The following is a 15,211-nucleotide window of genomic DNA, read 5'->3' on the forward strand; positions in this document are numbered from 1 at the left end:
TTTACACACTCTAGCTGTGTGATATCCTGTGTTTACACACTCCTAGCCGTGTGATATCCTGTGTAACACACTCTAGCCATGTGATATCCTGTGTTTACACTCTAGCCGTGTGATAGCCTGTGTTTACACACTCTAGCCGTGTGATATCCTGTGTTTACACACTCTAGCCGTGTGATATTGTGTGTAACACACTCTAGCCGTGTGATATCCTGTGTTCTAGCCGTGTGATATCCTGTGTTCGCTAGCTGTGATATCCTGTGTTTACACACTCTAGCCGTGTGATATCCTGTGTACTAGCTGTGTGATATCCTGTGTTTACACACTCTAGCCGTGTGTTATCCTGTGTAACACACTCTTAGCTGTGTGATATTTTGTGTAACACACTCCTAGCCGTGTGATATCCTGTGTTTACACACTCTAGCCATGTGATATCCTGTGTTTACACACTCTAGCCATGTGTTATCCTGTGTAACACACTCCTAGCCATGTGATATTGTCTGTAACACACTCCTAGCCGTGTGATATCCTGTGTTTACACACTCTAGCCGTGTGATATCCTATGTTTACACACTCTAGCCGTGTGATATCCTGTGTTTACACACTCTTGCCGTGTGAAATCCTGTGTTTACACACTCTAGCTATGTGATATCCTGTGTTTCCACACACTAGCCGTGTGATATCCTGTGATTACACACTCTAGCCGTGTGATATCCTGTGTATACACACTCTAGCCGTGTGATAGTGTGTAACACACTCCTAGCCGTGTGATAGCCTATGTTTACACACTCTAGCCGTGTGATATCCTGTGTTTACACACTCTAGCCATGTGGTATCCTGTGTTTACACACTCTAGTCGTGTGAAATCCTGTGTTTACACACTCTAGCTATATGATATCCTGTGTTTACACACTCTAGCCATGTGATATCCTGTGTTTACACTATCCGTGTGATATTGTGTGTTACACACTCTAGCCGTGTGATATCCTGTGTTTACACACTCTATCCGTGTGATATTGTGTGTTCTAGCTGTGTGATATCCTGTGTATACACACTCTAGCCGTGTGATAGTGTGTAACACACTCTAGCCATGCAATATCCTGTGTTTACACACTCTAGCCGTGTGATAGCCTGTGTTTACACAGTCTAGCCGTGTGATATCCTGTGTTTACACACACTAGCCATGTGATATCCTGTGTTTACACATTCTAGCTGTGCGATATCCTGTGTTTACACACTCTAGCTGTGTGATATCCTGTGTTTACATGCTCCTAGCCATGTGATATCCTGTATCTAGCTGTGTGATATCCTGTGTTTACACACTCTAGCCGTGTGAGATCCTGTGTAACACACTCTAGCCGTGTGATATCCTGTGTTTACACACTCTAGCTTTGTGATATCCTGTGTTTACACACTCTAGCTGTGTGATATCCAGTGTTTACACACTCTAGCTATGTGATATCCTGTGTTTACACATTCGTGCCATGTCATATCCTGTGTAACACACTCTAGCCGTGTGATATCCTGTGTAACACACTCTAGCCATGTGATATCCTGTGTTTACACACTCTAGCCGTGCGATATCCTGTGTTTACACACTCTAGCTATGTGATATCCTGTGTTTACACACTCTAGCCGTGTGATATCCTGTATTTACACACTCTAGCCATGTGATATCCTGTGTTTACACACTCTAGCCGTGTGAAATCCTGTGTTTACAGACTCTAGCTGTGTGATATCCTTTGTTTACACACTCTAGCTGTGTGATATCCTGTGTTTACACACTCTAGCCATGTGATATCCTGTGTTTACACACTCTAGCCATGTGATATCCTGTGTTTACACACTCTAGCCGTGTGATATTGTGTGTAACACAATCTAGCCGTGTGATATCCTGTGTTTACAGACTCTAGCTGTGTGATATCCTGTGTTTACACACTCTAGCCGTGTGATATCCTGTGTTTACACACTCCAGCCATGTGATATCCTGTGTTTACACACTCCAGCCATGTGATATCCTGTGTTTACACACTCTAGCCGTGTGATATTGTGTGTAACACACTCTAGCCATGTGATATCCTGTGTTTACACGTGCTAGCCGTGTGATAGGCTGTGTTTACACACTCTAGCCGTGTGATATTCTGTGTTTGCACACTCCTAGCCGTGTGATATCCTGTGTCTAGCTGTGTGATATCCTGTGTTTACACACTCTAGCCGTGTGATATCCTGTGTAACACACTCTAGCTGTGTGATATCCTGTGTAACACACTCCTAGCCATGTGATATCCTGTGTTTACACACTCTAGCTGTGTGATATCCTGTGTAACACACTCCTAGCCTTGTGATATCCTGTGTAACACACTCTAGCCATGTGATATCCTGTGTAACACTCTAGCTGTGTGATATCCTGTGTTTCTAGCTGTGTGATATCCTGTGTTTACACACTCTAGCTGTGTGATATCCTGTGTAACACACTCCTAGCCGTGTGATATCCTGTGTAACACACTCTAGCCATGTGATATCCTGTGTTTACGCACTCTAGCCGTGTGATATGATGTGTAACACACTCTAGCCGTGGGATATCCTGTGTTTACACACTCTAGCTGTGTGATATCCTGTGTTTACACACTCTAGCTGTGTGATATTCTGTGTAACACACTCTAGCCGTTTGATATCTGGTGTTTACACACTCTAGCCGTCTGATATCCTGTGTCTAGCTGTGTGATATCCTGTGTTTATACACTCTAGCCGTGTGATATCCTGTGTAACACACTCCTAGCCGTGTGATATCCTGTGTAACACACTCTAGCCATGTGATATCCTGTGTTTACACTCTAGCCGTGTGATAGCCTGTGTTTACACACTCTAGCTGTGTGATATCCTGTGTTTACACACTCCTAGCCGTGTGATATCCTGTGTAACACACTCTAGCCATGTGATATCCTGTGTTTACGCTCTATCCGTGTGATAGCCTGTGTTTACACACTCTAGCCGTGTGATACCCTGCGTTTACACACTCTAGCCATGTGATATTGTGTGTAACACACTCTAGCCGTGTGATATCCTGTGTTTACACACTCTAGCCGTGTGATATCCTGTGTACTAGCTGTGTGATATCCTGTGTTTACACACTCTAGCCATGTGTTATCCTGTGTAACACACTCCTAGCTGTGTGATATTGTGTGTAACACACTCCTAGCCGTGTGATATCCTGTGTTTACACACTCTAGCCGTGTGATATCCTGTGTTTACACTCTAGCCGTGTGTTATCCTGTGTAACACACCCCTAGCTGTGTGATATTGTAACACACTCCTAGCTGTGTGATATCCTGTGTTTACACACTCTAGCCGTGTGATATCCTGTGTTTACACACTCTAGCCGTGTGATTTCCTGTGTTTACACTCCTAGCCGTGTGATATCCTGTGTTCTCTAGCTGTGTGATATCCTGTGTAACACACTCTAGCCATGTGATATCCTGTGTTTACACACTCCTAGCCATGTGATATCCTGTGTCTAGCCGTGTGATATCCTGTGTTTACACACTCTAGCTGTGTGATATCCTGTGCTTACACACTCTAGTCGCGTGATATCCTGTGTAACACCCTCTAGCCGTGTGATATCTTGTGTTTACACACTCTAGCCATGTGATATCCTGTGTAACACACTCTAGCCGTGTGATATCCTGTGTTTACACACTCTAGCTGTGTGATATCCTGTGTTTACACACTCCTAGCCATGTGATATCCTGTGTCTAGCTGTGTGATATCCTGTGTTTACACACTCTAGCCGTGTGATATCCTGTGTAACACACTCTAGCCGTGTGATATCCTGTGTTTACACACTCTAGCTGTGTGATATCCTGTGTTTACACACTCTAGCTGTGTGATATCCTGTGTTTACACACTCTAGCCATGTGATATCCTGTGTTTACACACTCTAGCCATGTGATATCCTGTGTTTACACACTCTAGCCGTGTGATATTGTGTGTAACACAATCTAGCCGTGTGATATCCTGTGTTTACAGACTCTAGCTGTGTGATATCCTGTGTTTACACACTCTAGCCGTGTGATATCCTGTGTTTACACACTCCAGCCATGTGATATCCTGTGTTTACACACTCTAGCCGTGTGATATTGTGTGTAACACACTCTAGCCATGTGATATCCTGTGTTTACACACGCTAGCCGTGTGATAGGCTGTGTTTACACACTCTAGCCGTGTGATATCCTGTGTTTGCACACTCCTAGCCGTGTGATATCCTGTGTCTAGCTGTGTGATATCCTGTGTTTACACACTCGAGCCGTGTGATATCCTATGTTTACACAATCTAGCTGTGTGAGATCCTGTGTTTACACACTCTAGCCGTGTGATATCCTGTGTAACACACTCTAGCTGTGTGATATCCTGTGTAACACACTCCTAGCCATGTGATATCCTGTGTAACACTCTAGCTGTGTGATATCCTGTGTTTCTAGCTGTGTGATATCCTGTGTTTACACACTCTAGCTGTGTGATATCCTGTGTAACACACTCCTAGCCGTGTGATATCCTGTGTAACACACTCTAGCCATGTGATATCCTGTGTTTACGCACTCTAGCCGTGTGATATGATGTGTAACACACTCTAGCCGTGGGATATCCTGTGTTTACACACTCTAGCTGTGTGATATCCTGTGTTTACACACTCTAGCTGTGTGATATTCTGTGTAACACACTCTAGCCGTTTGATATCTGGTGTTTACACACTCTAGCCGTCTGATATCCTGTGTCTAGCTGTGTGATATCCTGTGTTTATACACTCTAGCCGTGTGATATCCTGTGTAACACACTCCTAGCCGTGTGATATCCTGTGTAACACACTCTAGCCATGTGATATCCTGTGTTTACACTCTAGCCGTGTGATAGCCTGTGTTTACACACCCTAGCTGTGTGATATCCTGTGTTTACACACTCCTAGCCGTGTGATATCCTGTGTAACACACTCTAGCCATGTGATATCCTGTGTTTACGCTCTATCCGTGTGATAGCCTGTGTTTACACACTCTAGCCGTGTGATACCCTGCGTTTACACTCTAGCCATGTGATATTGTGTGTAACACACTCTAGCCGTGTGATATCCTGTGTTTACACACTCTAGCCGTGTGATATCCTGTGTACTAGCTGTGTGATATCCTGTGTTTACACACTCTAGCCATGTGTTATCCTGTGTAACACACTCCTAGCTGTGTGATATTGTGTGTAACACACTCCTAGCCGTGTGATATCCTGTGTTTACACACTCTAGCCGTGTGATATCCTGTGTTTACACTCTAGCCATGTGTTATCCTGTGTAACACACCCCTAGCTGTGTGATATTGTGTGTAACACACTCCTAGCTGTGTGATATCCTGTGTTTACACACTCTAGCCGTGTGATATCCTGTGTTTACACACTCTAGCCGTGTGATTTCCTGTGTTTACACTCCTAGCCGTGTGATATCCTGTGTTCTCTAGCTGTGTGATATCCTGTGTAACACACTCTAGCCATGTGATATCCTGTGTTTACACACTCCTAGCCATGTGATATCCTGTGTCTAGCCGTGTGATACCCTGTGTATACACACTCTAGCCGTGTGATATCCTGTGTTTACACACTCTAGCCATGTGATATCCTGTGTTTACACACTCTAGCTGTGTGATATCCTGTGCTTACACACTCTAGTCGTGTGATATCCTGTGTAACACACTCTAGCCGTGTGATATCTTGTGTTTACACACTCTAGCCATGTGATATCCTGTGTAACACACTCTAGCCGTGTGATATCCTGTGTTTACACACTCTAGCTGTGTGATAACCTGTGTTTACACACTCCTAGCTGTGTGATATCCTGTTTCTAGCTGTGTGATATCCTGTGTTTACACACTCTAGCTGTGTGATATCCTGTGCTTACACACTCTAGCCGTGTGATATCCTGTGTAACACACTCTAGCCGTGTGATATCTTGTGTTTACACACTCTAGCCATGTGATATCCTGTGTAACACACTCTAGCCGTGTGATATCCTGTGTTTACACACTCTAGCTGTGTGATATCCTGTGTTTACACACCCCTAGCCGTGTGATATCCTGTGTCTAGCTGTGTGATATCCTGTGTTTACACACTCTAGCCGTGTGATATCCTGTGTAACACACTCTAGCCGTGTGATATCCTGTGTTCACACACTCTAGCCTGGCTATTATCTTGTGTCATCTTCAATCATCCCTTGTTCTTGATGTAATTGTTATGGACGGTTTCTGTTTTGTCAGTGGACCGTGGTCCTAAGTAGTTATTCTTTCTGCTTTAACTAAGAAATTATGTAGTTCTCAAAGAACTCAGATTACCTTAAGAAGATCTGGATCAATTCCTTTGATTTTGGGCACAGGAACAGGAGGCAGAAAGAATAGCTTCAGTCTGAAAAGAAACGTATTTTAGGATGTCAATTCCCCATTTAAAATACATTTTTGGTTTAATTTCTCCGCTATCTCTTTTTAGTCTCTTGCAGTACATAGCATGCGCAGGAAAGGATGAATGGGAATCCTTCACTCTGCATTTTACCCATGCCTGTGTTTGGCCACTATGAGGTACACATGACCTCTGCCAGTAGGGAGGCACCTGGCTGCCGCCTGATGTCTCCATATCGTGGTTGAAATTGAGAACTCACTGTGTGGCAATTCATGGTGCCAACACGTGTCAAACCGACCAGTGGAACGTCAGCATGCTACACCAGAATAGGGAACTCACTGTTCAAGCAGAAGCAAAGTGTAACAGAGAGAGACAAGTGTGTGTCCCAACACTGAGCTGAGGAACGAGTGTCAGGGAGATAGGAGAAGGAGTGGAAGAGTGATTATCATGGAGTGATATGCAGCATTCTTCATATGACTGAATTATTAATGGCCCAGAAATTCGGGTCTCCACGGGTGAGTACGCACGGGGTACTCACCCGTAGGCCCAATGGAAGTGCCGGTTTCCTGCATGCACTGCGCATGCGTGGGAAACCGGAACTTCCGTTCCCCTGAAAGAAGGGGTTCAGAGTTCGAATGCGTGCGTGGGAGAGGCAGCGCGTGCGCATCAAACTTAGGTTTCTTTTGCAGGTTTTCCCGGGAGGGTAAGTCTCCAGAATTTACACATTTAAAAAGCAGGCATAAGGCCTGCTTTTTACAAGGTAAGTGGTGAATTAATTAAAATTAAAACATTTTTTCCACAGGTTTATTATTTTTAAATGCTTTAAAGAAAGGTAAGTTTGTTTTTAGCCCCGTTAGAAAATAAAATTATTTTTTTCAAAAATTCAAATTATTGTTTAAAATAGTTATTTCATGTAATTTATAGTTTATTTAAAAAATGTGATGTTTTTAAAAAATTTATTTGAAGATTTAGTGATGTTTTGGGGCACGTAGTAGTTCTCAGTTTTGACAGCTCTTCCTGTCAAACTTATGAATGGACATTCCCTGCTCCAATTGGCTCTCCATGGCCCACGTGATCCCAGGGGATGCTTCGAACTAACTGCGCCCCTGGGATACGCAAGCACTGCGCGCCGGCAGTTGGAGGAGGCCCAGGATCGGAATCCCGCGCGGGCCCACAGCTCAACGGCCGGCGCGCTAGGTAAGTGCAGGTCGGGGGCTTGCACCCGCGGGAAGCCCCCGACCCGAATTTCTGGGCCATTATTTGTTTTAAATACTAAAATGGAGCTCCCCCAACTACTAGTGGATAAAGGTAATGTGTCAGCATCAAGGCAAGAAAGCGAGGAACCCTGCCGTTCGTTCTCCAGTCGGTGCAGTTAGCTGATGTGAGGCAGGGCAGTAGTTGAGGCCAGGGAGGGTAAAATCAGACAGGGTTCCCATTCCCGATCATTTATGGATATTAGGTGAGGGCAGGTTCAGCTGCTGCTAATAATTACATTATTACTCACAACAACTTGCTCGTGCATAGTGCGTTTAGCATAAACATCCCAAAGCAATTCAGAGGTGTATTCAAAAAATGACAACCAAATCAAAGAAGGAGGTATTAGGAGGGGGTGACCAAAAGAGTGGTCAAAGCAGTGGGTTTTAAGGAGGATCTTAAAGGAGTAGAGGAGGTGGATGCGGAGAGGGATGTAGGGAAATAATTCCAGACTGGTGCCTAGGCAGCTGATTCTGGCAGAGGCAGAGGCAGAACTGAACACAATACTGAAGATGGGGTCCTAGGTTTTTGAAATACGGGAATAAGGCACAAAGAGGTAATGTAAATCTATACAAATTATTGGTTAGGCTGCAGTTGGACTATTATGTCCAGTTTTGAGTGGTCTACTTTAGGAAAGATGTCAAGACCCTGGAGAGGATGCAGAAGAGATTTACTACAACAATCCCAGGGAAAGAATCATAGAATGGTTACAGCACAGAAGGAGGCCATTCGGCCCGTGCCGGCTCTCTGCAAGAACACTTCAGCTAGTCCCACTCCCCCGCCCTTCCCCCGTAGCCCTGCAAATGTTTTTCCTTCCGGTACTTATCCAATTCCCCTTTGAAAGCCGTGATTGAATCTGCCTCCACCGTCCTTTCAGGCAGTGCATTCCAGATCATAACCACTCGCTGCGTAAAAAAGTTTTTCCTCATGTCGCCTTTGGTTCTTCTGCCAATCACCTTAAATCTGTGTGCTCTGGTTCTCGACCCTTCCGCCAATGGGAACAGTTTCTCTCTACTCTGTCCTGACCCCTCATGATTTTGAACACCTCTATCAAATCTCCTCTCAATCTTCTCTGCTCTAAGGAGAACAATCCCAGCTTCTCCAGTCTATCCACGTAACTGAAGACCCTCATCCCTGGAACCATTCTTGTAAATCTTTTCTGCACCCTCTCTAAGGCCTTCACATCCTTCCTAAAGTGCAGTGCCCAGAATTGGACACAGTACTCCAGTTGAGGCCTGTGGTGATTATTCTTTATGTTAGTAAGAAGTATTGTGATTGGTTGTTTGTTTCCTGCCTTGGGATATATGCTGTAATCTCATTGGTAGTTGATGGCATGTGATTTGTGGTGGCCATCTTAAATTCAGTTCTCTCTAGTCATTGTTGGAGACTGGTGTTGAAAGATGTGCTACTGGGTTTTTAAAGTTAATAAAGCCTAGATTAGAAAGGCAAATCTATTCTTTATTTCAATTTATTAACTTTTTATCAGAATGGAGCGATATCTTCAACCGGAACGATTCAATGCTGACCCTAATTCTGCAGGAGTGGATGATAAATGGAAGCATTGGTATTGTACATTTACAAACTTTTTGGGTGTGTTGGAACAAGAGTCTCTGAATAAACTGAATATGCTGATCAACTACATTGCTCCGGATGTGTATAAGTATATTTTGGACTGTAAAACTTACGAATTGGCTATTTCTACATTGGAGAAGATTTTTGTTAAACCAAAGAATGAGGTATTTGCATGTTACCTTCTATCTGCCCATAGGCAGCAGGTGGGAGAATCTTTGGATACTTATTTACAAGCACTTCGGCACCTTGGTGCTAACTGTAATTATAAAGCCGTGACGGCCGAAGAATATAAGGAAGAATCGGTACGGGATGCTTTTATTAATGGACTACTGTCTAGATCAATTCGTCAGCAGTTGTTAGAAAATAAGACTTTGGATCTCAAGAGTGCTTTTGAGCAAGCTTCTACATTGGATATGGCTCAGAGAAGTTCGGATTCTTATGCTCTTTCTAATCGGCCTGTGACTGTGGTTTCGGCAGTTCCGGACGAAAAGGAATTAGGTGGACTTAATGGGAGTGGTTTACTAGATTCTGAAATAGTTTCTACTCCAACAGCTCCACCTTTTACTTTGGCGGCTGTTGCCTCCAGGATTCAGAAGTGTTATTTTTGTGGGAACGTCCGGCATCCTCGTTTGAAGTGTCCTGCCCGGGAGGCTGTATGTAGTAAATGCGGCAAGAGAGGTCATTATGCACGTGTTTGTAAATCATTAGGTTCAATTACCTCCTCTTCTGCGACTATTCAACCTGTAGAGAGGGTGTTTATTGCATCAATTTCTGCTGCATTTGCTCATGGCCTAAACAAAGCTATAGTTAAGGCCCAAGTTAATGGGTTAGAAGTGAAGGCTCTCATAGATACGGGCAGTACCGAGAGTTTTATAAGTCTTCAGTTTGTGAAGGAAAAGTGTTTGAAAATCTTGCCTGTTACTTATCAGGTGTGTATGGCTCAGACGACCCTTACTTCACAAGTAGCTGGTTGTTGCCTTGTGAAATTGATTCTTCTAGGTAATACGTATACTGATATACGCCTATCTGTTTTGCCTAATCTTTGTGCGGATATTTTGATTGGTCATGATGTGCTTAAATTACACGAGAGTCTTAGTCTTTCGTTTGGAGGGACTAAGCCACCCTTATCTATTTGTGGATTAACTTCTTTATCCATTTCTCCATTATCACTTTTATCCAATTTGATGCCGGAATGTAAGCCAATTGCTACCAAGTCAAGAAGGTATAGCAGTCAGGATAGAGAATTTATTAATTCTGAAGTCCAACGTCTTTTATTGGAAGGAATCATTGAACCTAGTTGTTTGCCTTGGCGGGCTCAGGTAGTTGTCACCACTAACGAGAGGCATAAGAAACGAATGGTGATAGACTACTCTCAAACTATTAATAGGTATACTCAATTAGATGCGTACCCTTTGCCTAAGATTGATGAGCTTATCAACAAAGTATCTCAGTATAAGTTTTTTAGCACTATTGATTTAAAGAGTGCTTATCATCAGATTCCTATTGTTAAGAGGGATCAACCATATACAGCCTTTGAGGCTGGTGGAAAGCTGTATCAGTTTTGCCGAATACCATTTGGTGTTACTAATGGTGTTGCTTGTTTTCAACGGGCAATGGATGCTTTTATAAGTGATAACTCTCTCTCTGACACCTTTTCATATTTAGATGATATCACGGTGTGTGGTAAATCAAGGGTGGAGCATGATTCTAATTTAGAAAGATTCCTTCAAGCTGCGGAAAAAGTTGGTTTAACTTTTAATAAAGAGAAGTGTATCTTTTCGACTACTGAGGTAAATCTACTGGGGTATATTATCTCGGGAAATAAGATTAAACCAGATCCAGAACGTCTGCGACCATTGATCGATTTACCTTATCCTACTAATTCTAAGGCTTTGCAACGAGTTGTTGGACTGTTTTCTTACTATTCTAATTGGATTGCAAACTTTTCGCAGAAGATCCGGCCCCTTATACGGGTTACGACATATCCTCTATCATGGGAGGCCAGGACATGTTTTGATAAATTTAAAAAGGATATCCTAGGAGCAGTTGTGCATTCTATTGATGAGCAGGTTCCCTTTGTGATTGAGACGGACACTTCTGATTTTGCAATTGGGGCTACTCTGAACCAAAATGGAAGACCTGTGGCCTTTTTCTCACGTACTTTGAACAATAGTGAAAAAAGGCATTCTTCAATAGAGAAAGAGGCATATGCAATAGTAGAAGCACTGCGTAAATGGAGACATTATTTATCGGGGTGACATTTCACGTTGGTAACCGATCAAAAATCTGTGTCCTTTATGTTTGAAGTTAAACATTTTGGAAAGATTAAAAATGATAAAATAATGAGGTGGAGGATTGAGTTGGCATGTTACCATTTTGATATAGTTTATCGTCCGGGGAAGGATAATGTTGCTGCTGATGCACTGTCGAGGGCTTATTGTTCTGTGATTCACGGAGATACGCTTATTAATCTTCACAATGCCTCATGCCATCCTGGGGTTACGAGGATGATACACTTCGTACGCAGTAAGAATTTGCCCTTTTCAGTTGAAGACGTCAAGCGGATGACTTCATCATGTTCTATCTGTGCTCAGTGTAAACCGAATTTCTTTAAGCCTCAACGAGCTCATCTTATAAAGGCTACTTCTCCTTTTGAACGTTTGAGCGTCGATTTTAAGGGGCCTCTTCCTTCAACTACTCAAAACCGATATATATTTACTGTTGTGGATGAGTTTTCAAGGTTCCCTTTTGCTTTTCCTTGCGCAGATGTATCAGCTGCTACAGTTATCAAATGTCTGACTCAACTTTTTGTTATCTTTGGGATGCCTGCGTATATCCATTCGGATCAGGGAAGTTCTTTTATGTCTTCCCAGTTGAAGGAATACCTTCAGAGTCGGGGAATTTCTACTACTAGAACTACCCCGTATAATCCCCAGGGTAATGGACAGTGCGAACGATACAATGGGGTGATCTGGAAGGCAGTTATGTTGGCTTTGACATCCCGGAACCTTAAGAATACACAGTGGGAAATGGTACTGCCTGATGCCCTGCATTCCATTAGATCATTGCTTTCAATGGCTACTAATGTGACCCCCCATGAAAGGCTCTTTAACTATCCGCGGAGATCTACTACGGGATATTCGGTACCTTCATGGCTTACTATGCAGGGACCTGTGCTGCTTCGACGCTGTGTTAGATTGTCAAAATATGATCCTTTAGTGGAGGAGGTGGAGCTGTTGGAGGCAAATTCCCAATATGCTCATATTCGATTCCAAGATGGGAAAGAAAGTACCGTTTCAATTAAAGACTTGGCTCCTTGTGGTGGCCAGCCCTCTTCTGAGGATATTAACAATAGTCATGATTCAGATAATGTGGATGCTGTTACAGATACTACGAATATTTCCAATCCGATTGCAGATAATTATACTTCTATTAGTCAGCCCTCGATGGATGTTTATGACCGTCCCAGTTTACCTCCTGATGGGATTTCTAATCCGGAAACCGTTGAGAATCGGGATATGGATAGCCTTCCTGCAGAAGATACTTCTGTGTCTCCTGGTGTGGGAGGGCAAGGAATTTCACCAAGGTTAAGAAGGTCGACACGAACAAGATATCCGGTCGACCGATTGAAAATGGACTTTTAAATTGATACTGGTGTTTTAAAATTGTTGAAATATTATATTATATTGTTTTAGTTGAGAGATACTTAATACTTATGTGCAATGTTACTATTTGTTGTTGTCACTTAGTATTGTGTCATGTTGAATAGTTTTATTCTTGTCTGTGCATAGTTTTAGTTGTAAATAATTAATTATAAATTGTAAAGGTTATTAGGTTGGAGTATATTTTAAAAGGAGGGGTGAATGTGGTGATTATTCTTTATGTTAGTAAGAAGTATTGTGATTGGTTGTTTGTTTCCTGCCTTGGGATATATGCTGTAATCTCATTGGTAGTTGATGTCATGTGATTTGTGGTGGCCATCTTAAATTCAGTTCTCTCTAGTCATTGTTGGAGACTGGTGTTGAAAGATGTGCTACTGGGTTTTTAAAGTTAATAAAGCCTAGATTAGAAAGGCAAATCTATTCTTTATTTCAAGGCCGAACCAGTGTTTTATAAAGATTCATCATAACTTCCTTGCTTTTGTACTCTATGCCTCCATTTATGAAGCCCAGGATCCCGTAAGCTTTATTTACCCGCTTTCTCAACCTGCCCTGCCACCTTCAATGATTTGTGCACATGAAAGGCAGGAGAAACTGGGGCTCTTTGCATTAGTGCACACAAGGTTAAGAGGAAATCTCATTGAGGTGTTCAAAATGATGAGAGGTTTTGATAAAGTAAATAGGGATAAATTTATTTCCACTGACCAATGAATCAGTAACTACAGTGAATACATTTAGTATCATCGTCAAAGAACAAAGGGCCAGGTTAGGTGATTTTTTTAAAAGACACAGGCAATTGTTAGTATATGGTGGGTTAATATTTGGGCATGCCTATTCTTGGGCACACTTGGGGTGGGTAGAAGCGCCTGGTACATTGCAAGGCCCAAAGTGCCTCCGATATTGGGTCTCAGGCCTCATTTCAATGAAGCTGGTGTGGCAGGAATAGACAGCTAGTGCAGAGTAATTCAAGATCGGGCCGCTACTAGCTGAATTTGCAGTAATGCCAACCTCACCGTTGTAAGAAATCGTGAATTGGAAGAAATAACTTGAGACAAAAAGTTAGAATAACTGGATAAACGCTTAAAATTTGCTTCCCTGCAGATGTTATAATTTTTTTTTTATTCGTTCCTGGGATGTGGGCGTCACTGGCAAGGCCGGCATTTATTGCCCATCCCTAGTTGCCCTTGAGAAGGTGGTGGTGAGCTGCCTTCTTAAACCGCTGCAGTCCGTGTGGTGAAGGTGCTCCCACAGTGCTGTTAGGGAAAGAGCTCCAGGATTTTGACCCAGCAACGATGAAGGATCGGCGATATACTTCCAAGTCAGGATGGTGTGTAACTTCGAGGGGAACTTGGAGGTGGTGGTGTTCCCATGCGCCTGCTGCCCTTGTCCTTCAAGGTGGAAGAGGTCGCGGGTTTGGGAGGTGCTGCCGAAGAAGCCTTGGTGAGTTGCTGCAGTGCATCTTGTAGATGGTACACACTGCAGCCACGGTACGCCGGTGGTGGAGGGAGTGAATGTTTAAGGTGGTGGATGGGGTGCCAATCAAGCGGGCTGCTTTGTCCTGGATGGTGTCGAGCTTCTTGAGTGTTGTTGGAGCTGCACTCATCCAGGCAAGTGGAGAGTATGCCATCACACTCCTTACTTGTGCCTTGTAGATGGTGGAATGGCTTTGGGGAGTCAGGAGGTGAGACACTCGCCACAGAATACCCAGCCTCTGACCTGCTCTTGTTGCCACAGTATTTATGTGGCTGGTCCAGTTAAGTTTCTGGTCAATGGTGACCCCCAGGATGTTGATGGTGGGGGATTCTGCGATGGTAATGCCGTTGAGTGTCAAGGGGCAGTGGTTAGACTTGTGCTTCTTGGAAATAGTCATTGCCTGGCACTTGTGTAGCAAGAATGTTACCTGCCACTTATCAGCCCAAGCCTGAATGTCGTCCAGGTCTTGTTGCATGCGGGCATGGACTGCTTCATTATCTGAGGAGTTGTGAATGGCCCTGAACACTGTGCAGTCATCAGCGAACATCCCCATTTCTGACCTTATGTTGGAGGGAAGGTCATTGATGAAGCAGCTGAAGATGGTTGGGCCTAGGACACTGCCCTGAGGAACTCCTGCCGCGATGATAACATTCTGCACCGTGGCGGTGACCTTGGGCTGGAATTTCATTCAGAAGTCGGGAAGGATGCGGGACTACAACTTTCCGGCTTTAGTCCCGCCTCCATCGAGATGCGGCCAATCCACGCGATTTTCACTTGATTGACCTTGTTAAGCCCGCCCAGCAGGCTCAGCAGGCCAATTAACGGCCACCCGG

The 15,211-nt window shown here is 43.6% G+C and overlaps 1 protein-coding gene across 1 annotated transcript in view; it reads right to left on the reverse strand.

The window, feature by feature from the left end:
- Positions 1–15,211, reverse strand: part of LOC147123909 (growth hormone receptor-like) — a 558,256-nt gene that overhangs the window by 34,179 nt on the left and 508,866 nt on the right. The window contains exon 12 of the mRNA XM_085964446.1: positions 6,360–6,429. Coding sequence (XP_085820572.1) covers positions 6,360–6,429 — 70 coding nt within the window. The remainder of the gene's footprint in view (positions 1–6,359; positions 6,430–15,211) is intronic.

Source organism: Somniosus microcephalus, chromosome 1 (assembly GCF_052327205.1).
Source record: "Somniosus microcephalus isolate GS21.2 chromosome 1, FLI_Smic_1.0, whole genome shotgun sequence".
Classification (NCBI taxonomy): domain Eukaryota; kingdom Metazoa; phylum Chordata; class Chondrichthyes; order Squaliformes; family Somniosidae; genus Somniosus; species Somniosus microcephalus.